We start from the raw sequence: 23,201 nt of genomic DNA, 5'->3' as shown, positions 1-23,201 counted from the left end.
TTCATTCCATTCCATTATCCATTCCCATTCCCTCCATCCATTCCATTCCCTTCATTCATTCCATTCCACTGGCTCCAACTCCATTCCTCCCTGTCCATTCCATTTCCTCCATTCCGTCCCTTTGTCCATCCACCATCCATTGTCCCTCCATTCCATTCCATCCATTTCCATCCTGTCCATTCCTTTCTGTCCATCCATTTCCTTCCTATCCCATTCCCTCCATTCCATTTTTCCCTTCCATTCCACTGTCATTTCCTTTCATCCATTCCACTCCATCCACTGTCCATTCCTCCATCCACCTCTGTCCATTCCACTCCTCCATGTCCACCCTTCCACTTGTCCATCCATTTCCTCCATTCCCTTCCATGTCCATTTCCTTTCCATTCATCCATTCCATTTCCATTGTCCATCCATTCCACTGTCCATTCCCTTTCTTTCCTCCATTCCTGTCCATGTCCCTGGGGCTTTCCTTCCTCCATTCCATTTCCATTCCACCTCCGTTCCCTCCATGTCCATCCACCTCCATTCCATCCTGTGTCCTCCATTTCCTTTGTCCATTTGTCCTGTTCCTTCCATTTGTCTCCATTTTCCTTTCCGTCCATTCCTTCCTTTCCACTCCATTCCACCTCCATTCCGTCTTTCCTTGTCCATTCCTGTCTTTTCGTCTCCATTCTTCTTTGTCCAGTGTCCTCCACCTCCATCCAGTTCCTGTGTTCGTTCCATTCCTTTTCCTGTCTTCCTGTGCTCCGTTCATTCGGTCGTCCTGGGGTCCGTTCCACTGTGGTCCACCTCGTGTCCTGGCCTGTCGTCGTTTCTGGTCTTCCGTCCGTTCCTGGGGTCGTCTGTCGTTCCGGTCTTCCTTCCGTCGTCGTTGTCTTCCTCGTTATTCCTGGGTCTTCCGTTTTCCGCGTTCCTGGGGTCTTCGGTCTTCCTCCGTCCGTTCCGTGTTCGTTCCACCTCGTTCGGTGTCGTCCGTTCCACGTTCGTTCCTGTCGTTCCGTTCCGGCCACTGTCGGTCTTCCGTTCCACCTCTGGATTCCTGGTCCGTTCCTTGTGTCGTTTTTCCTGATCCGTTATTCCGCCGTCCGTTTTGTGTCGTCGTTCCTGTCTTCCGGCTGGTCGTGTCCGGTTCGTCGTTCCTGGGGACTGTCGGTCGTGTCGTTTCGCTGGGTCTTCCTCCGTCCGTGTTGGGACGTTGGGGATCCACCTCACCATCCGCTTTCCACTACCACTCCACCATCCATTTCCACTATCCCTCCACCATCCATTCCACATCCTTCCTCCACCATCCATTCCATTCCCTTCCATCCTTCCCCCTGTCTTTCCTCCACTTCACCATCCTTTCCTTCACTATCGACCATCCATTCCATCTTCTTTCCTCCACCATCCGTTTCCATTCCTCCACATTTCCTCACCATCCGACACCACACTGCTGACCACCATTCCATCTTCCTCCACACTACACCTCCGTCCACATCCTGATAACCACTGTGGACTGCACCACACCACATCACCATCCGACACCTCACTGCCAGCGACACACAGAACATCACAATAACCACTCCACACCTCACCATCCGACACCACACTGCCGACCACAGCACATCACAATAACTACTCCACACCTCACCATCCGACACCACACTGCCGACCACCACAGCACATCACAATAACCACTCCACACCTCACCATCCGACACCACACTGCCGACCACAGCACATCACACAACTAATTAATTGTGGCTCACCATCCGACACCACACTGCCGGACACACCACATCACAATAACCACTCCACACCTCACCATCCGACACCCACACTGCCGACCACACACATCACATCACAATAACCACTCCACCTCACCATCCGACACCACACTGCCGACCACACCACATCACAATAACCACTCCACACCTCACCATCCGACACCACACTGCCGACCACACCACACAGCACATCCACTCCACAATCAATCCGACTCCACACCTCACCATCCGACACCACACTGCCCTCACCACACCACACACTGCCGATCACACCACACAATAACCACTCCACACCTCACCATCCGACACCACACCACCGACCACACACACAGCACATCACAATAACCACTCCACACCTCACCATCCGACACCACACTGCCGACCACACCACAGCACATCACAATAACCACTCCACACCTCACCATCCGACACCACACTGCCGACCACACCACATCACAATAACCACTCCACACCTCACCATCCGACACCACACTGCCGACCACACCACATCACAATAACCACTCCACACCTCACCATCCGACACCACACTGCCGACCACACCACATCACAATAACCACTCCACACCTCACCATCCGACACCACACTACCGACCACACCACACCACAATAACCACTCCACACCTCACCATGCCACACCACACTGCCGACAATAAGCATGCCACACCAGACCGCATAAAACATCAAACGCACATCAGCCACGCCACATAAAACAGGAAACACACATCACACACCGCGCCACACCGCACCGCAAATAAGGCCACAGACCGCACCAGACAAAACAGCAAACACACACCTTACCACACACACACGAGTGTGTAATTGTCCCCATAATGCCATAAACATTGTTTTTCATTACGTTGCACTCCTGATAAAAAACTTTCATGTTTCAGGGCCGACCGACAATACTACCGGTGTAAAGGACGGACAGGCCGGGACAGCGATAACATTTGGCAGTGCTAAAATTGAAAACCTTTCAAGTATTGATGCTATTGCTTTCATATGTTAAATCAACCTTCAGTATTAATTAAATGACTAATTATATTCACATTACTTTGAGATAGGATCAGAGAATATTATGGTTGTGTAGGGTGAGTGAGTGAATATGATTTTACGCCGCTATTAGCAATATATTCCAGCAATATCGCGGTGAGGGACACTAGAAATGTGGAATCAAACATTGTACCCATGTGAGGAATCGAACCCGGGTCTTCGGCGTGACGAGGGAACTTTAACCACTTAGGCTACACCAGCGTGCCTATGTGGCTACACCAGCGTCCCGATGTATGTGTAGATGTAAAATTGCAATATTCCATTCTCAAGATGTACGTATGACAACAATGTGTAGCACTGTCAGCCTGAAGATTTAGTGAATGAGCGAGTTGCGTTCACCTTTGAACATTATTACATGCTATTTCAGACATGTCAACAGAACATATACTCATGCCAATAATGGTTGTCACCCCTCCCACCCCACCCCAACCCCACCCCCCCCCACCCCCAACCCCTCTCAATTAAAAACATTGAAGGGGTGACAACCATTATTGGCATGAGTATATGAGTTGAGATCAATTTAGTGTGTTGGTTTGATTGCTTGTTCAACGCCGCACACTGCAGTATTCAGGCTATACGACAGTGGTCTGCAAATAATCGAATCTTAAACAGACAAGCCTGTGATTGCTAACATGAGCACTGATCTACTATAAGGGATATGATGTCATGTATCAATCTGCTCAGCGAGTCTGACACCCGGTACAGTTACTCGCCTCCTGCGAGAAGCCGATCTTCATGGGTTTGTAACTTGTAGTGATACAAGTATAGTGTGTCTACCTTCTTGGTTATATCCAAAAGCACAGTGATGATGACATGCTATGAAACATACTCACGGCAGGTGTCTATTTGGGCCCTACTGTCACAGCTTCCTGACATGCCTAAGGGGCGCAACTCTGTATAGTGAAACGTGCAACCTTAAACCACAGGGCAATCCGTGCCACAAACAGTAACAGTTATTTATTAACGGAATAATGTAGCAACCAAACCCTTCCACTTGAATCAGATATTTCTCTTAAAAGCAGAGTCTTTGCAGGAAGTACCCTTCATATGGTTCTCTTATATTAGTTACAAATAGTTATCTGGAAATAGGTGCTCTTGAAAAGGTGAGCGTATCCTGTCTCACCGGTGGCACCTGTCATAAACGCATGTAAAAGCAAGCCTGAAATGTGCAAGGGAAGATAGAGCCAATGTCGGGAATCGTATCAGACGTGGACCTGATGCGTCAAAGTAGACGTTCTTTTGCCCGTTCTGAAAGCTTGACGTACTCATACCTTCAAGCAAATCATATTAGAGTGAATTTAGTTTTACGCCGCTTTAAGCAATATTCCAGCAAAATCACGGTGGGGGACACCAGAAATGGGCTTCACACATTGTGTGTAACGAGCGAATGCTTTAACTTCGGCGTAACTAGCGAACTAACCACTAGACTACCCCACCGCCCACAAATCATATTAGAAGCAATAATAGAAGTGAAGACTTCATATGTTATATCAGTGTTACCATGGAATGCAAATTGAAATAGTTGCATCTTGTTTTTAGTTCACACTGCTCATCAAGGATCAGTAGGATCTGGACAATCCAGTCAAGTGCCAGAGAATCCAGAAAGAGGTAAATCTTATACCGCATCACCACTATCTACGCCATATCACAACTCACCACATCTCTCTCCACACCACAGCACAGCACCCCTCACCATAACACACATCTCTGCTCTCTATTAGATCAGATCAGAGTTTTACAAATATGGATAACACACATCTCTGCTCTCTATTAGATCGGTTCAGAGTCTTACAAATATGGATAACACACATCTCTGCTCTCTATTAGATCAGATCAGAGTCTTACAAATATGGATAACACACATCTCTGCTCTCTATTAGATCAGATCAGAGTTTTACAAATATGGATAACACACATCCCTGCTCTCTATTACATCAGATCAGAGTCTTACAAATATGGGCAGGACATGCAGTCCAAGTCACTTTAAGAGGGGACACCCTGAGCACAATCACAATTCCGGAGACGATCCCAGGTAAATACAACTGACAAAATCCTTTTCTAAAATTTCTTCTAAGAACAGAGTCCATTGTTCAATTTCGAAACTATCATGTGCCTACTTCAATGAAACCCATGTATGTAAGGGGTGAATTAAACTCATTTAGCAAAAGCTATACATGGCGACAACCCAGGTCGTGGAAACATGCCCGTCGGGACTACTTTTAATTTCCGATAATAGGTTGCCCACTATTATGAAAACGGAAATAGATGAAACAAAACAGCAGTATGAAAATGAAGATAACAATCAACGTTTTGGGAAATAAGATAAATCTCCAGAGCATTCAAGGACTAAAGGGATCTTAACGGAGATACAAATAGTCACTTAAGAAATAGAAGAAGAAAACAATCTAAAATACAAACGTAAATTGTACACGAAAAGCACAATGGATAGTGTAAAGGGTAACGCAAAAGTCTGGAATCAAGAAACCGTAAACCCATGAACAGGTAGATGGCAGAACAATTGAATAACACGATGATATACTAAAAGACCTGTGCCATCTACTAGAAATGTTATTTCAGTGCTGAGTTCGAAGAAATGATTGGCTTGAATTATAAGAGTGCATTTGCACATTGTGAAACACTTACATATTTGGAGTCGTGAAGAAACGGAACCCCGATGGGACAATACAACCATATATTCCCATTCTACCACATCCATCAGATAGTATGCTAAACCTTAAAAAAGGGGTCGAGGTAAAGCCCAAAATGTGAAGAGAGGTCAAAATATATTTGATACGTCAACTGGATGTATAAATGTCCCGTTATAATAAAAACCTGCACAAAACACATTGATGATACACAAAACTTCAAAATACAATGTCAGAGTGTGGTACATGATTTTGAGAAATACCAACTCGGTACAAGTGATTACGGGAACTATGCCCTCGTTGAAATAATGTTCACAGTGCCGAACCTTGGCGAGGCACTGAACATCATTTTAACGAGGGCATATTCCCCGTAATCACTCGTACCGAGTTGGTTGTTCTATTTATTACCCATGACGTAATTTAAAAAGAAGAACCACTAAATAAAAACCACTAGGACTTGTGACCTCAAACAGCTGATTCGTATTCATGCGCGTATTAAACCTAACTTCTCGAGTGGTAATAACATAACTACGCTGTAGAAAATAGTACCTCGTACAATCGCTTTAAATACAACAAATATGTTTTTATGGAAAAGTTATTCACATATGTTAATATGATAAGAATGATCTTTTAATTGCAATATTATTTAACTTAATAACAGCTAAAATGTTAATTGATCAAGTTAGTACGCCGGAACATCCTTCATTCACGACTGGCGTGTGTCTAGTGACGGGTGACGGTGTAGCGTTGAAACACACTTTGGCAAAAACCTGTCAAATTTTGGGAAAGTCAACGGTTAAAAGTTGGGAAATCTAAAAGACAACCATCCCACGAATACATCTAGAAAACGTTTTCTGTCAAGAAACTCAACAAGTTTGAAGATTAAACAACATTTTGTTATGTGGAAGGCGTGTTACAGTCACGTCACTGGTCACAGTAGAGTACAGCAGTTCCAAGAAGGATAACTCTAGTAGGAATCCGAGTAAATGGGAAGAATAAGCCTCTTTGGAGCAGATTAAGATTTCGGGTTGATTAGGAATGTATAGATCAAACAGGTAATCTTGAAGATCATTTAGCACTGGTTCCGGTAAGAAAGCTGTTTTCTGGTTCGATGGCATTAGACGCCGTAGCAGACTCACTTGACACACTCTCAGGAACCCCCCTTAGTCGGTATCTTGCTGCTTCTATTTCCCCAAAATCAGTTTTAACAACAAACAGGTTGAAGGATCACCGTCAGCTTAAACTAGGTCATTGACCTTGATCGGGGTTAGCCTAATGGCGGCCATGTTTGTTTACAAACAATGCAAACGATAGTTTTTGTTGTTTCATAATAGTTATATATTTTAAATATACTATTATTTATAACGCAATGTTATTGCAAAAGAAATATGTCTAAAACAAGTGTTCATATTCTTTAACCTTTATGTTTTCTTGTTTAAATCTCGGAATGTGTGAGTACAGCACGTTCTAATTATCATAAAAACGGTAAAAGTTATCAAGAAAAATAGTTCCGTCAACCAATCATAATTCGTCTCTGCGTAGCTGACCAATGAACGTTGAGAATCACTGAAAAGCACATGTGCGATTATCACAAAAATAATCACCTGTGTATCCTAGCCTGTATGGGTAATAATCTCTTTTTAACGCTTCAATTTCTGGACCCTATAATGCTTTCAAAATTATTTGCAAGATGTTAAGATTAAAAATGATTACCGAGAAGAGTTTTGTCCACTATAAGGATTTACAAAGGGGCGGTGGAAATTCACACATAAAAATCCATCTGGAATATATAAATAAAAAGGGCATCCTTGTACAAAATATATGGTAGTCTAGTTTCTGGTAGTACATGTTTTATGACTCATAAAACTATTTTGCACACATAACCATTCCTGTCAACCATTCCTGGTCATTCGAAATTTTCAAAACCGTTAAACACCATCTTTTTAACCTTCACAGGTGTTCTTTCACGCAATTATACAGCAGTTAATAATAAATGTTTGAGCATTCATTCAGTCAAGTTAAAACTGTTAGTCAACAGTCATGAAAATTTGACTTATCCTTCAGCCTCAGTTTTGGCTTACCATTTCATGCATATCATGTAAATAAATATAATAAATTAATAATAAATATTTGAAACGTGGCAAGGTAATTAATGATGGATCTTGTGGAAGATCAGGCCTACACCCATCAATGCAAGTTCGGAATGCAGAATGCCAAAATTCTGAAAAAAAAATCAGTCACGAAAATTTGACATCCTTTTTTTAGCCTCAGTTTTATCATGTTAACAAATATAATAAGTTAATAATAAATATTTGAAACATGGCAAGGTAATTAATGATGGAAGTCTTGTTTCGAAGATCTCGTATATGCCCAAGATAGTCGTGCATGCATACATTAACATTACCTTACGACTATCTTAGTGCTAAGAGAGCTTTGAAAATCTAGGCCAAGATCCAGAATGCTCAAACTCTCAGGCCGAGTATAAATGATGCTCAAATATGCCTGGAGCTCAGAGCTAAATGCTCGAAACAAGAGCATCAATACTTTTGCTGTGCCAGTCCTTTCCTATTCCTTTGGAGTAGTTGATTGGACTTAACAAGATATCCAAAGTCTTGACCACCTGACCAGAAGGATAATGTCTGATAACAGAGCCCACCACCCTCGGTCCTCTCTTAATTAATCGTTATATGCCAACCAATTCTGGAGATCGGGGTTTGAATCACGTGGAGCCTCTTCGTGGGAGAATTTTATTGTGCATTCACAGATGTATTTATCGGATGGTTACTCTGGTGATGCATGTCAAGACTCATGATGAAAGCAAGGAATTCCACAACTATTTTAAGCATGTCATGGTTGTTGGATAGAATCTGAAGTTTGAAGTTGATTTTATTGATGGCGATGTCTCCAATCACTAGACGGTACAGTGATGGGCGCCAGTCATTTGTGGAGAAGATTTCTGAGGAATCACTGCATTGTGTGTACATGCAGTGTGCGGAACAGAACAGAACTGTTTCATCTGGAAGAAGTCGGGTGGTCTAAGCGTGAAACTGAGGGCTTTCCTTTTGGTGCTCAAGACCAGTCACTTCCTACTCGCAATTGCCAAAATGTTCTGCTTCTACCACGGTCTTCGCCATTCCTGTGGCTTTGACCCGGAGGTCCATCCATGGTACGACCCTGAACATGTCCAGGGTGTCATGGAAAATGATGCTTTCAAACTTCTTTGGAATAGGCCCATAAACAGACGAAGAAAAAAATCAGCCAATATACCTGATCTTGTTCTTTTTGAACAGCCCATCTGAAACTGAAGGCTGCAGTTTTGGGGAGCCAACATATTCTCCGGAAAGTTCTTGGTGGGTTCGACTAGGCAGCGCTTTCTAGGAGAAGTCCCATTCGCTGTCTGGGTAGCTGTAGGGGTTCAAGTATGAGATGTTACATCTGTTGTTGGCCGCAAACTTGTCAATAAATGGGAGTTGTAGACAATTCAAATTTAATTCTAGCACGACCATGTGTGGTACTTGATTCTGATTGGCTGAGAGCTCATCAAAACCGTACTTAAATGACAGTTTATGAACCGCTACTTAAAGTGACCGATTCACCCCGTATGAATACAACGAACTCGTTGACCCTATTGTTTGTAAATAAACATGTCGGACATCGGTAAGATCTATCTCGGCAGCATCTTTGGTGTTTTCGAAGTAAAAAGCGAATGGTTTGAAGAAGAATTTCTTGACCTTAATCCCAGTGAAGATACTACGAAGCTGGTAAAATCCGTCAACAGCGCAAAAGCGGCAGTATATTCAAAGCGGGTCCAACAACACACGCCGGCCCACACGTCCTAAACTGACCGCTTCCGTTCCGGCCGTAATGCTCAGTCCTTCCACTTCCACTGTCCATGTATCCCACATAAAACGTGGCATGTCAGGTCTTTCCCCAATTGGGAATAGTAGGGTGCTTATCAACAATTATTTCCGTGAATAAAGTTAGCGGCGGCTAAAGTTAGCAAATTCACGGCTTGCATTTGGGCGAGTCGACTGTCATACAGTAGGGCAGATCAATAATTCGCTTGAGAAAAATCAAATAATTGTACTTGCTCACAGTATAAACTGTATTTTTTTATTTATGTATGGTACTTGTTACAAATACCAATCATACTTGTTCCTGAAATAAAGCATTTATGTTGTTGAAAATGTCTTATTTTGTCCCTGTCCCTCAACGGGACGATTCCAAGCGATAGCCAGGATAAAGGCCCCTTCACGCCTTGTGTTCTTGGGCGCCAAACAGTTCGGTTTTAAAACGCTTTCCAGTCGTGCTACAATGAAGATAAGCTACTCGTCAATAAACGATAAAGGACCGCAAAATTGAAAACAGAGTAGCTTTATCTTCTAATTAAACTAAACATGTTGTGTATTTTATCAGGGAATGCAACAAACTCATCTACATATGGCGACATACGGACTCTTGGACATTGCATAATCTCCCTTAAACCTTATCATTATTATCCAACAAATAAGTTTCGCCAATGTCATAATAATAACAACAGTTCTCCAACACTCCAATTTGTACAGAAGGAACTAACTGATTTATGTAAGCATACTTCCACCTATAATCATAACAGAGATTCTTGGTCATGGGTATTGTGTAATGTATTGTATCATATTCGTCTTAAACATTCCAGATGTCAAGAGTCGACAGAGCAGATATATGGTCTTGTATGTCTGTAAACCCAAGGGTCTTATCAAGTCATGGTTACAGTGGTTATGATATATGATACTGACTTATAATGTTACTGATGTGTGTGTAGTAACTATGACAAATGTCTTTATATATCAGTACACAATGGCAAGGTGTCGATACGTGGAAACTACGATCACCAGAATGTCAAGACGAAAGGTAAATTGTTTAATATCATTTTCATTATCATCTGCAATGTTTTTAATATTGAATGTGAAGATTTATATTTCGTTCTTTTTGTGTATAGGACTCGCCAAAGTTAATCATATGTTTCTACATTTGTTTTTCATAAAAAGTCACATGCGAACATGGAAAGATTGTGCGTCTTAAAGCGATCTGTGGGAAACAAAAAACTAAATATGCCGCCTGTCGATCAAAGTGGACGTTCTCTGACATTGAGATAGGTGCTTTGCCTAAGTTGATGGCATCTTGTTCTAAAGGACTGAGAGACATAACGCGCGCCCTCAAAAACAAATTCCGCGTGCTTTGGATGCGTGCAGAAGAAGGAAGCTTAGTTTTGGAGTTCGGACATGATACCAAACAAGATGCTCAGGAAATGGTCTCCAATAGGGTTGAAGTGATCCATCTGCTTAAGAAGCTGCTTGGAAATTACAATATTCATGATGCATTCATTGTGGATAATGTTGAGGTCATGGACGAATGTGATGATGTCACTGAATTGCCAAGTACTTCCACAGACCAAGGATGGAAAAGGCAAGGTCTTAGTTTTGTCTGTTTGTTTATCTGTTTTCCACCACATTATTCCGGCATTTGGCAACCGTCTGGAACTGAGGAAGTGTGGCAAACCAATGACTGAAAGCATGAACATTGTACAAAGCCCTCATGACAAGATGACACACACATAAGGCAGTGAGACTGAGTAACCCGATCCAATGTTGCGTCCTCTTACCAAAAGCAATAAAGTACCGTGGACATATTCTAATGCAAATCTCCACCGTTCATTGATATTGATACAGATCACAGTCTCTAGAGTAATAATGATAAAAGGCAATACTATGTGATGTAGAAGAATATGATTTATAGGAACCTTCGGCTTTTCTTTGTTGTCTGGATGTTTTAGGGTTTTGTCTTACAGGCACACGGGACATCATCATGCCACTTCACAAAGTGACTCGGGGACTTACTCAGTGTCATCTGGAGGAGCACATGCTCAAGCAGATCATCAAGTGGATCCTGATCCAGTGTTGGGGGAACTGTAAGTATATAAGCATTAACTATGAATTAGGGTTTGAAGCGTCAACCTTATCAGAAAGTCTTTGTACTAAAAAGCTTCTAGTGAAGTACAAAGGGCATATTGAGTAAAGTAATAACTTGTGTAAGATTGTAAGGGGACCCAACAACAGTTACTAATGTGTATTGCGGCTCAATGTTGTCATTGCCAATGTATCCAATTACACAATATTCGCCTAAGGGCCGTTAATCCCAAGACTGTTGAGTGGGACGACCCTGCCCATTCCTCCAACAATTAACGCAACAACAGGTTTTGTACTAACATACGTTTACTTACATCACTCGATGTCTACTACACAAGACAGAACAGGCATGTCACAGAGTGGGAACACGGTGTGAGGACGATTTGCCCTCACCACTCTGCTAGTATTAAAAGCTTCGTTTTAAATTGTCGGATACTGATTGCTCAGTATCACATGCCTTTATATATCAATATGATTCCTTCACAATTCAATCAGATTCAGAACACATGTTTGTCATGATTGAAAACGGCAACCCACGTGACCATGTCAGCATCTCGTTATTGATTTCCTGTCATCCCTCTATACGTCTCGTTAGTCTCGCGAGGCGCTACTTCCGTTACTAAATTTCCGGTGACAAACGAATATTCAAGAACCAGTTCTGGTGCCAAATTGCACGACCGCCAAATATCACCTTACTAGGCCGGACCAAGTGAACTAACATGCTTGGCTGTCACAGCTGGTGACAGTCGGAGTAATTGGCTCATTTTGGGACGATAAGATCGAAAATTTATTTTATTTCTTCAAGGATTATCGGTTCCTTATTGACAACCGACAACCATGAGTCAATTCGAAAACATATGAGTACCTTTCTTTAGCTATAATAATTTTTTAATAACCAGCTAGTGCAGTTTTAATTGCTGAACGTGTTTCGTTTCAGTATCGCGGATAGTGTTTGTCAGAAAATATATTTCGGGAATCAATGACATGGTAAACGTAAAATGTATTTGAGTAAACTTTATTTATTGAATTAATAAAACTATATTTTAATATTCTGCTATTCATAAAAGAGTCAAGTGTTACCAACTTTATCAAGCTGATGTTCTATTTATATTTGGCCACATTGACTCATTTCCATTTTCAATTAAAGTATGTAATTTCCAAATTAGAATATTTTTGTTTGTTTAGTTTGTTATTTATTTTCTAAATACATTTGTTATGCTGCAGTAATATTTTCAGTAACCATTCCAAATTAAAAACCATTATTTACATATCAATATTTATATTTGTTAGGATCTATTTAATAGATGTAATCAATGGAGACAATTGGCTTTATGCAATGTACACTGCATGTGTAAACTAGTTGGTAGGCTTAACATATAATTTTACTCTCTTCCAAGTCTAAGGGATGGCTGTATGCAAGTTCAGGTGACAGAATGATAAAAGAAGAAATAAATTGTTTGTTGTTTTGCAAATGTGAAATAAAATGCATCATAAATTTTTCTTTGGATAGATCATAGGGATCTGCATGTGGCAGATTGTTACTTTGCCATGCTATAAATATATTGATGATGACATATTGAATAAATAACAGTTCTTGTAACATTATTTTTAAAAAAATATATAAATATATGAACTTTGCCATTTTTGGTGACGTTTTTATTCACACCAGAAGTCATAGTGTCACAAATCAATCAACAGCTCGACAAAATAACCTTGATAATATGGTTACAATGATTTCGGTTACTACTGTCAGATATTCAAAACAAAAATGTGAAAACCTTCAGCCATATGAATATTCATCACGAAACAATTATTTATCAAATTATGTAAACATTATTTTAGTGGGGTGATATATAAAAACTGGTTGTTGGACAATATTAATTACACTTTGTACTAGATGTCTTGGATGTTGTGAATTATGTACTATGATCTACAGTACATGCGTGTTACTTAGTTCTTGGTTATGCAGGGGTGAGGTTCTTCTGTGCTGTAAGCAAAATATGAAGCAGCACACAGCACCTTCAAGTCACAGTTGGCAAAAATGCAAGACCAAATATACTGAAATATGGAGTAATCACTCAAAGACATTTCCTGTATTGTTAAATATACTGACCAATAGATGGGGAAACTAAATGTGTATATATACTATGTCATGACTGTAGATTCTGCAGACACTGGCTGATAGCAGAATGAGTGTGATTACTTGTCATGAAATATAGTGTTTTTCACCCATTTTTATTAACTTATATATTCCAAATATTCTGCCAATGAGACCAAGGTTGGTAACTGGCATTCCATATTTTCCACTATACAGCTACACCAATATGTTTTAAAATAATGGAAAAGAATAATATGTACTGGTTATTGTGCTATGAACCAATGTTGTAATCTTACAGCAATATAAACAAAGAATTTCATATTTCAACAAAAGTTCCATGGCATGTAGAAATACATGCGTATGCCATTGATTAAGTTTAATTTTCATTGGTAAGCTTGTTTTCATGGAAACTGGGGTAGTAGGGTAACCCAGTGGTTAAACTGTTGACTTGTCACACTGAAGGTCCGGGTTCGATTCCCCACATGGGTGCAAAGTTTGAAGCCCATTTCTGCTCTCCCCAGCATGATGTTGCTGGAATATTGCTAAAAGCGGCTTAAAACCCAACTCTCTTTCACTTGGAAACGTTTGCTATATACACTGAAAATCTAATCTCATACATTCATCATTATATATTTAATGTCAAATCAATATCATGGCTAAAGCAGAAATCTTCCAAACCATTCCATTTGTGCTTGCTTTATCCACACTTAAAAAACAATAAACAAGTTTTAGAACTATTCTGCAATTTTATTCAAAAGACATAATTACTTATAACATATCAAACATTCTTTGGATTTCCCAGATGCTAAACTTGAAAAAAATACTGTAACAGTATGAACTGGAATATTTTCATGGTCACTCATCTAAATCCTCACTGAATTATCTGAGAGTCTCAAGATGTCACAAGAAGTTCCACAACAGCATGCTGATGACAAGCATTTCCTGTTCAAGCATGTGTCCAAAGGATGATGTGTTGGGCTTTAATATGTATATAGAACACTTCAATGACTTGCTGTTTCTTCATTGGCAATGTATTGCTTGAACACCAGATGTTAAAAGAAATCTGAAGATCTGTTTCAGTCTGTGTTGCTCTTGATGTCAATGGTAATTGTGGTGATCTATTCCTCCTTCTTTTCCTCTTAAAGATGTGCATATGTTGCAACTGAACAAATACATAACACATGTGAGACCAAGTATGATATACTTAAAAGATGTAAACAGTTCCTTACAGTGTTGACATCAAGATATTATTGATAAAATAAGCATGTGGATGATATGTTTACCTGAACATGTTGCACCATAAACAAATGCTAAATGGGTTTGTAATAATCAAGCTCATATAGCAGAATACATTTGTGAGAGACACCTACTCAGAGCTATTGGCATCAATCAAAGTGTGGATATAATCATAATGGTTTACATTCTAATAAATCAATCTTTAATTCATTACATTTATTTTTTAGAATTACAACTGGAATTCCATTGCGCATAAACTTATCCCCTGGATAATTCCAACTGCAAGATACTTTATTTATTAACAAAGTTCCCGATAAAATGTTTTATGCAAAACTTTACAAATATTGACCAAGATTTTTATATTTTTGTGAGATTCCAAAATAACTTTACATTGTTATGGATAAACTTAATTGTTATTTGCCATGATGAATTACTTAAGTTTTAATAAATGTAAAAACTGCAAAATCCAATTGTAGTGACTGGGTGAGTTAATATTTATCGTCACATTGGCAATATTTTTCAGCTATATCGTGATGAGAACAATTTATTATTATATAGATCAATGCAATTAGAAATTAAAAGTCTGTTGTCGAAGAACAGTAAAACTGCTTGTATATCACATGTATTAAAGTAAAATTAGCCCGCTATCATAAAACAATTTTATTAAACAGAACAATACAATATAAACATGGGCTATAGGTTGTCAACAACTGAAGGTAGATGGGGACGGGAACTTACAGTACTTTTGCTACCTGCATGGACCCAAGCTGGATTTACATCATCCCTCAGCTGTTGATGTAGCAGCGTCAGGATGTAGTTATTGTAGTGACAAGAACCACAAAGCCACTGGGGTGTGAAGCGGATGGACTTTTATTACAACGAATGTAATAAACAAAAGCTTTAGCCTGAAACATGTTAAAATGACAATAAAAATTTACAATCAATAATTGACAGGAATCACATTACTACATAACAGGTGAATTAACTTATCCAAATATTTAATCAAACACACACGTACATGTATATACATAACTAATCATAACTACTGTTGCCAGCACGTTACCGTGACAACTCCACAGATATATAAATGAATAATATCATGGTAATACACATGATTTGCTGATGCACATGAATGATACACATGTATTAATTATATTACATGGCATTGATACTATAAACATTTACAAAGATGATAGACTTGAGCTCCTGCATTTAATGCATAGGTGATACTGCTGGTGTTTACATCATCTGCAGGATGAATAAATACCATGTGCAGATGATATTTACAACAAATGATTAAAAGAGTATAAAAAGCTACATACAACCACATGCAGATACATCCACACACGCACTCCATTTATGGTAGCTATAATAATGCTAATAGTAATAATGCTTTAATGTGATAGGAATATGGAAAATAAGATTATTGCTAAATATTATACTTTGATGAAATATAATTAATGGTTATATGTAACCATTACTATATACAGGGGAAAAACACAGTCCAGATCACCATGATCTCGATCCTAGAGACAAAACCGCAACATGCGCGATGACAACCACGTAAGATACTGACGAAGAGACTAGATGAAAATAACCTTTAAATACCTTATACCTTATACGCTTGGCTGAACAGATAACAATAGAACCTACACACGAACCTGGGCAAGGCACCTGCTTTAGAAGGGGATTTCAAGGAGAAAAGCATGCAGTGCAAATGAGTATTGCTGAAATAGATCACATTTAAGATTAGATTGATGTTTTGAAGGGCTAAGGGTGCGATATAAAATGTTGAATATAAAATTATTGATAAAATGATTAGACTTAGGTTATTTAATGAGATTGTATGTCTCATCATAATGAAACACAACTTTAAAAGATTCACGTGTTTATTATATTTACAATTATATACAATACAAAGTTGAATCTGCCACATACTTCCCCCTCCACACAAATGACATCCTCGTCATTTACTTGAGTGAAGAAGGTTCACAACAAACTGTAACATAGCACCACCAAATTGCTCGAACGCACCTGCTGAGGCCAAGCGCTCTACCAGGTCGGATCTATCGTCCAGTCGTTGATTGTCGTCTGGCTCATGACGTATTCCCCCGAGCGCTGCCATTCCGGTGGTCTCCTCTCAGGACGTGAAGTCCTTGGTGGTGGTTTAGGTCTAATTCGGACTGGAGGCGAGTCAGGAGCTCTGACTTCACCTGCTAGGTCCTCTGGATTCGGCTCTGAGGTTCTGCGTCATCCTCAAGCATTTCTTCCTTGACAGATACATCCTCTGTGCTGGAATCCTCGCTAGTCCCCGGCTGATGGCCGTCACCATCAGAAGAAGCGCTGCCCATCTCCTCAGTCTTCAGATCGTCACCATCCAACTGGGAGATGGAATCCTCTTCCATAGATTCTGCGCTGACAACTGTGGAATCATCAGGCTCTGTAGGAAGTTCTACTAGAAGGCTTGAAAGTGACCTTATTTCGTCCTCCTCCAACACATTAGTTTCTGTTGGTTCTGTGACTGTCCTGGCTGACCTTTTTCTTGGCTTTGGTTTAGGTGGTACAGGCTTGGTCTTCTGAGAGTCGTCTGGCAAAGATCCGATGAGTAGAAGCAGATTTCGAGGTAGGGTCCGAGACCTTCGATCCCCTCGTTCTTTCTTCACAACAAACACCGGGATGTCCATGTTAGGCTGAGAAACAACGATGTACGGGTCCTCTTCCCACTTATCAGAAAGTTTGCAATGCTTGCCATCGAAAGCTAGGATCTTTACCAGAACATGCTCTCCAGGCTGTACTGTAGCTCCCCTGACCTTGACATCATAACCTGTCTTCTGATGCTCCAGTTTAGACATAAATTTAAACGAACATATATACTATGATTAAAAATGAGGTGAGATAACCTCTCAGGGGGACAATAAAATCACACTGTAATATATCAAATGCAATCAAACGATTCACCAATCTGCACACATGTCAACTCCACCCTTACTGTGCATGCCATGCTTAAACTATGCCAGCCTTTAATTGAAAACAAAGATATCCATGTAACAAATAAACTTACCTAGACTCCTGAATGGGCCAGCCTGAAGACTATGCTGTGACAGCTGTTTGGCAGGTATCCACGTGCTATTCATGCAGCATTGCCTTAGTGCGTTTATAGTCTGGGCATAGTTTGTGACATGACCTAGTTTTTGGAGTCACACAGCGAGTGTCGAGTATGATTATCCACGGCATACCCCATGTAACAGTGTTATCGCCATTGCCGAAAACGTTGTTTGTCACCGGAAGTACTAAACAACGTAATGTCTCGCGAAGTGCCGTGACCTACTTACAGGCTCTATTGGTTCCGATTCTGTTGCCCTTGTTTTGTCACCTAAACTAACCACCACGTATAAGCTGTCACAAAGATAATAATCATTTTAAAGGTCGATATTGCTTTAATTTGTTATGGTAATGGGGATTACAACATAAACTAAACTGACCCACAAAGAGTTCACATCCATTCCAGAAATTGCTTTGGGGTTATTTAAGGAAAGAAACGTGTTTAAGTCGCAAATATTGTGTACGTGCATGTGTTGCCCAAACAGACATCGCACCCAACAGAAACGTTGCCAGTGCCTTGAATCGGTTGCAAAGCGAGGACGATTCAGTCTCCGTTGCCGGGTAAACGAAATGCCAACAGCACTCAGTCGTCTCATCACTGTGTTTCTGTTGATGCACTGACTCAACACTGTTGGTGCTGATGACGTCACTGCGGGCTTCAGGCTAGCTATTCTCGAAACGTTCGTAGCCCTAAGAACTTCTTAAGCCCATTCTTAACACATTGGCTACGATCAAAATTAACAATTCTTATGGCTACGAACGTTTCGAGAATAAGGGCCCAGGTTGCGCACATGGATAATGCGATAGTCATCTTTGCGGGGTCGCCATTTCTGGGACAGTTTGGCTGACGTGTTTCATAAGTCTGGTGATGGTCTGCATGGTACAACCGAACGTACCACCATTATGGCTGTTTGAAGCCCCATTCTGAGACATTGCGATGACTCGTATTCCCTCTGTTAATGATAATCTTGGCATTTTAATTTTAAAGGTCAAGTTGGTTTTGAGGTTTTGGGGATGCCCTTTAAGCTCTTAACAGCAATTTGATGTTTAACTGGCTAACACTAAACGTCTCAACAAACATATCATGCACGTGTGATTGAACAGTTTCATGATTGTAAGCACAAAAATTGTAACTGATCTGATTTGTGTGTATTTCAGGTTAACAGATGAAGAGGTTCGTGGTGAGTGTGGGAAGGATATTACACATTCTTTACGAGCCAACATCATCTCAGACAAGCACCCAGTCGAGGTTAATGACGCTATGTTTGTCGTAAGACCCGGCTAATGGGGTGGGATGGACGCAGTCATTAATTTCCGGATTACCTGATCCAAATTATTTCTATTACGACATAAATCCCTCGGAATATCGCTGATTGAAGTGGCATTCAACATACACACATGTATTTAAACAATGCGACGTGGTTGTTTGACTTTTTTTTAACCATCTTAACAAATTATGAAATAATTTTGATAAGATGTCAGGGAGGAATGACTGTCATCATGACTTTACAATCCATATTGTGTTAGTACATCATCATAGAACACCTATTACCAAACAAAATGGGAGATCCGCAAAGAACGAGTGAGTTAATATCTATCGTCAAATCCGCAATATTTCAGCCATATCTTCAAAGAATAGAAAAATGACCCATCAAAGTTTTGGGTCGTCGTGTAGCATATATAAATAACCTGTAAGTCCTTCGTAAACCATGATAAAGTTGAGACTTTACTGCTTCGTTATTTGTTAACATGGAAAAAACGCCCTGTTTTACTCCACAGGTTGCGATGCTTGCCGGGGCATGAGTGAACGCAAGTATTCAATTCAAAATCATGTTGTAATCCACATTGATGTGGTAATGATGTTTGAAAGGAAAAAGATGGCTCGTCATCAAACAGATATAAGTGAGTACAGACGAGAAAAAAGAAGTGAAATGTCAAAGAAGGCCTCTGCTTTGAGAAACTCTGGAGGAGGAGCTATATTCTGCCACCTCAGTGGGAAAAACAAAATCAACAAATGCCTCGGACAATTCGATGACATGTTCTCAAATTCTCAGATCTTTTGCCTTGGTGAAGCGGAAATCTATTCTCATGAAATACAACGAGAGTGGTTTAAGGATACTGACTTTCTTGTCATTACAGTATCTCAGTGTATCTCAACGAGGGTATCTACAGCGAGTGTAGACAGTTACACTTCCACCCACAGATCTCTCGCTGCTGCTTCTCTTGCCCAGATAAAAACATTACTGTTCGGTAAACCCGGTGTAGGTCACAGACCCCCGGTTGTCAGAGGATTGGAGAATCTTCAGACAGGAGTAGATATTAAGCTGAGAAGTTTAAGACCCAAAGAACAGCTCACAATCAAAGCCAATATTTCTGAATCTTTGTACAATTATGGTTCACATAAGTATATTTCAGCATTTTCCAAAAACCCATCTGGTGGGTCTTTATATATTGGAGTTCTTGACGATGAAATCTGCCCAATCATGGAGGGTGTTCACATTACGTCTAAGGATCACAAAGCCTTTACAGAAGCGCTGAGTCACTTTGTTCGACTAAACCTGATGATCATACCAAACATTCACACTCACGAATCATATGACCTGGCAGACCTTGTGGATGTTACTTTTCATCAAGTCAGTAAAGACAAAAGCGTGATTGAATTCTCAGTCAGGCCAGTAAATGGATGTGTGTTCACAAATACAAGTGGACCGTCTGCTTACAAAATAGATGAAGGTTGTGTGCGTAGGATGACATGTCAGGAATGGATGCAGAAGATTCAGCCTGCAGAGTAGAGACCAAATGATGAAGGTGCATGATGGGGGAATGTCATAAAGGAAATCAGCAAGGTCTATAGTATAATGTTCATGGAGAAGTATTTGAGAAAGTTTTGTGTGGACGAAACTGAACTGTTAACGGGACTTGGGGTCTTGTGAAGACAGGAAACACAGGAAACACCCTGGTGGGTTTCTATACTGGTTTTGTCGTCCATAAACATTCTCGTTTAAACTCTGGATGCCAACAATGCATGGTCCTATCAACGTTCAAAGTCCATTCACTGTGGTTTGAACGTACCGTTACAAAATTTGTGTGTCATTGGGAAAAAAATAAGCAACAAACCATTAGCCTCACTGATTATATCATTTCTAATTAAGTATTGATTCATTAGCTCATAAGCAAGGAAATATGTGTTCTGAAATATTTTAATGGGGAACATGTACACCGACAGCACCTTGAGACTAAAGTATTCATCTTAAATGCAAGTGTAAGAACTTCATGGAAAGGTCATGGCCCCTGTGACAGGTTGCATTTTGCATATTTGTACACTGTATTGTATATTTTTATAATCGCAATACAGATCAGTACAACTGTGGTTTCATGCAACCAAACGTTGCATGGGCCTATGGCCTTTTCCCTGAATACACAGCTGTCTGTCTGTATAATTGTGGTTTGAGTTATATATGGACGTATTATTTATATTGAATTGTGTATCCTTATTTGTTGTTATTTGTCTCAAATGAGCTTCACGATCACTTAAGTATTTTGTCAGAAATTATTAGTCAGAGCTGTATGCCAGTAGTTAACTGGCTGGCTGGCTGTTTGAATCTGGGCGGTGGGGTAGCTTTGTTGTTAACGCATTCGCTCTGCACGCCAGAGTACTGGGTTCGATTCCCAGCATAGGATGATGTGTGAGGCCCATTTCGCATATCCTCAGCCGTGATATTGTTGGTATAGGGCTGAAGGTTGGGTAAAACCACATCCTCCACATTATCGCTCTGCTAGTGTAGGGTTTATTCATCTAGGCAAGCTGTATAACACTACTCTGGTAGCATTCCGCTTTAAATGTAAATGTGAGATGATTGATGATGATGATGAGGATAATATCATTCCGGTTTTAAATGTAAATGTGAGATGATTGGGTTGTTGAATATAATAGGATAGTGTTCGTGTCCAGTCGACTCTGTAGTGTTTGTCTGTTTTGTTTCTTTGTTATGAAGGTGATACTTTAATGTTCTGTAACTTGTTTGTAGTTCCGTCATCGCCCTGTCTATAGTTTAAGATGTATGGTACGTTATTAAGTTTTGAGTGTTTATTACAGACGACTGTTCAATGTAGAAATTGATTTTGTAGGTTACTTTGCCACTTTTGGGAGGTGTTTTTCTTTTGATATGCTTTTGATTTCGTTTTGAGATAATGGTATGTTTATGTTAACTTCTTGGAGTTTCTGCTTTTGGCGTGTTTAGGCGTGTTTATCTAATTAAAGACATATTTGTGGGTGGGCCCTTAGTGCCCACTTGTCCCTACCTAACCAAGCCGAGGTAACCCCTTCCACAGAGCTCGTTTACTCCAAGGTGATCAGTGGCCACAACCGACTTAACTGTTTGCCCATGCATCTGGGTCCCGATTGATTTTCGTAACATTACGACCTGTCGTAACTCTAAAGTTTATCATAGTCTTACGAATGTCGTAACGCTACCAAGGTTTTGTGGATGGTGACCCTGATCTATTGTCTTGTCGCCTGTCTTTAGTTACATTTAGCTGCTACTAATAAAAGGAAAAAGCCTTGTTGTCTTGCATTATTTTTGTTCATATTTAATGATTCTCTGATCTCCAGGACCTGTGAAGGTACAAGTTAGAAATGATCTTCAGTAACCTATGCTTGTCGTAAGAGGCGACAAACGGGATCGGGTGGTCAGGCTCGCTGACTGGGTTGACTCTTATCATCGTATCCCAATTGCGTAGATCGATGTTCATGCTGTTGATCACTGGATTGTCTGGTCCAGACTCGATTATTTACAGACCGTTGCCATATAGCTGGAATATTGCTGAGTGCGGCGTAATGCTAAACTCACTCACTCAGATCTTCAGCGGGTGGTGGGCTAGTCCAGTGATTAAAGCGTTCGCCCGTCACGCTGAAGCCCCCTACATAGATATAGTGTTTGAATCCCATTTCTGGTTTCCCCGACTGTCAGATTGCTGGAATATTGCGAAAAGTGTCGTGAAACTAAACTCACCACTCTAAAGACTTTAGTACAGCTTGTTGACATCAGAGAGCGCGAAAATGACGAAGGAGGGGCGTTTTGGACTATAGAGAACACCAGATTGCTTCACGTCGACCATACTAGCTTTCAGAGAGAAGTGTTGGACAAGGGTTTTACGAAAACGTCAGTAGCTCTAGTAAGTTCAACCCGGTGCTTTTAACCATTAGGCTACCCCACCACCCTCCAGACCCTTGGGGGTTAGAATTGGTCTTCAGCAACCCATACTTGTCGTAAGAGGCGATTAGTTGTTGCGTTGTGTTGTATCTTCGAGCTGAAAGTCGGTTAATATGCTGATCAGCTG

The 23,201-nt window shown here is 40.4% G+C and overlaps 1 protein-coding gene across 1 annotated transcript; it reads left to right on the top strand.

Moving 5' to 3' along the window:
- The first annotated feature begins 4,797 nt into the window (after positions 1 to 4,797).
- LOC124257202 lies at positions 4,798 to 21,810 on the top strand. The gene is made up of 6 exons (XM_046691223.1): positions 4,798 to 4,867; positions 10,311 to 10,370; positions 10,508 to 10,925; positions 11,308 to 11,427; positions 19,020 to 19,110; positions 19,641 to 21,810. The coding sequence occupies exons 3-6, from the start codon at positions 10,633 to 10,635 to the stop codon at positions 19,662 to 19,664; spliced, it is 528 nt and encodes a 175-aa protein (XP_046547179.1). The 5' UTR covers positions 4,798 to 4,867; positions 10,311 to 10,370; positions 10,508 to 10,632; the 3' UTR covers positions 19,665 to 21,810.
- The last annotated feature ends 1,391 nt before the right edge of the window (positions 21,811 to 23,201 follow it).

The sequence above is a fragment of the Haliotis rubra genome, unplaced genomic scaffold, assembly GCF_003918875.1.
Source record: "Haliotis rubra isolate DU_JTF1 unplaced genomic scaffold, ASM391887v1 Scf651, whole genome shotgun sequence".
Taxonomy (NCBI): domain Eukaryota; kingdom Metazoa; phylum Mollusca; class Gastropoda; order Lepetellida; family Haliotidae; genus Haliotis; species Haliotis rubra.
Note: the sequence above shows the minus strand (reverse complement) of the source record. Positions and strands in the feature narration are given on the sequence as shown.

Bases quoted from the DNA above. Each gene is read 5' to 3' on its own strand.
- LOC124257202 (XM_046691223.1), top strand. From the start codon at position 10,633: ATGGCATCTTGTTCTAAAGGACTGAGAGACATAACGCGCGCCCTCAAA. The intron at 10,926-11,307 runs GCAAGGTCTTAG...TTTGTCTTACAG, and splicing joins ACAGACCAAGGATGGAAAAG to GCACACGGGACATCATCATG. The intron at 11,428-19,019 runs GTAAGTATATAA...TGTGTATTTCAG, and splicing joins GATCCAGTGTTGGGGGAACT to GTTAACAGATGAAGAGGTTC.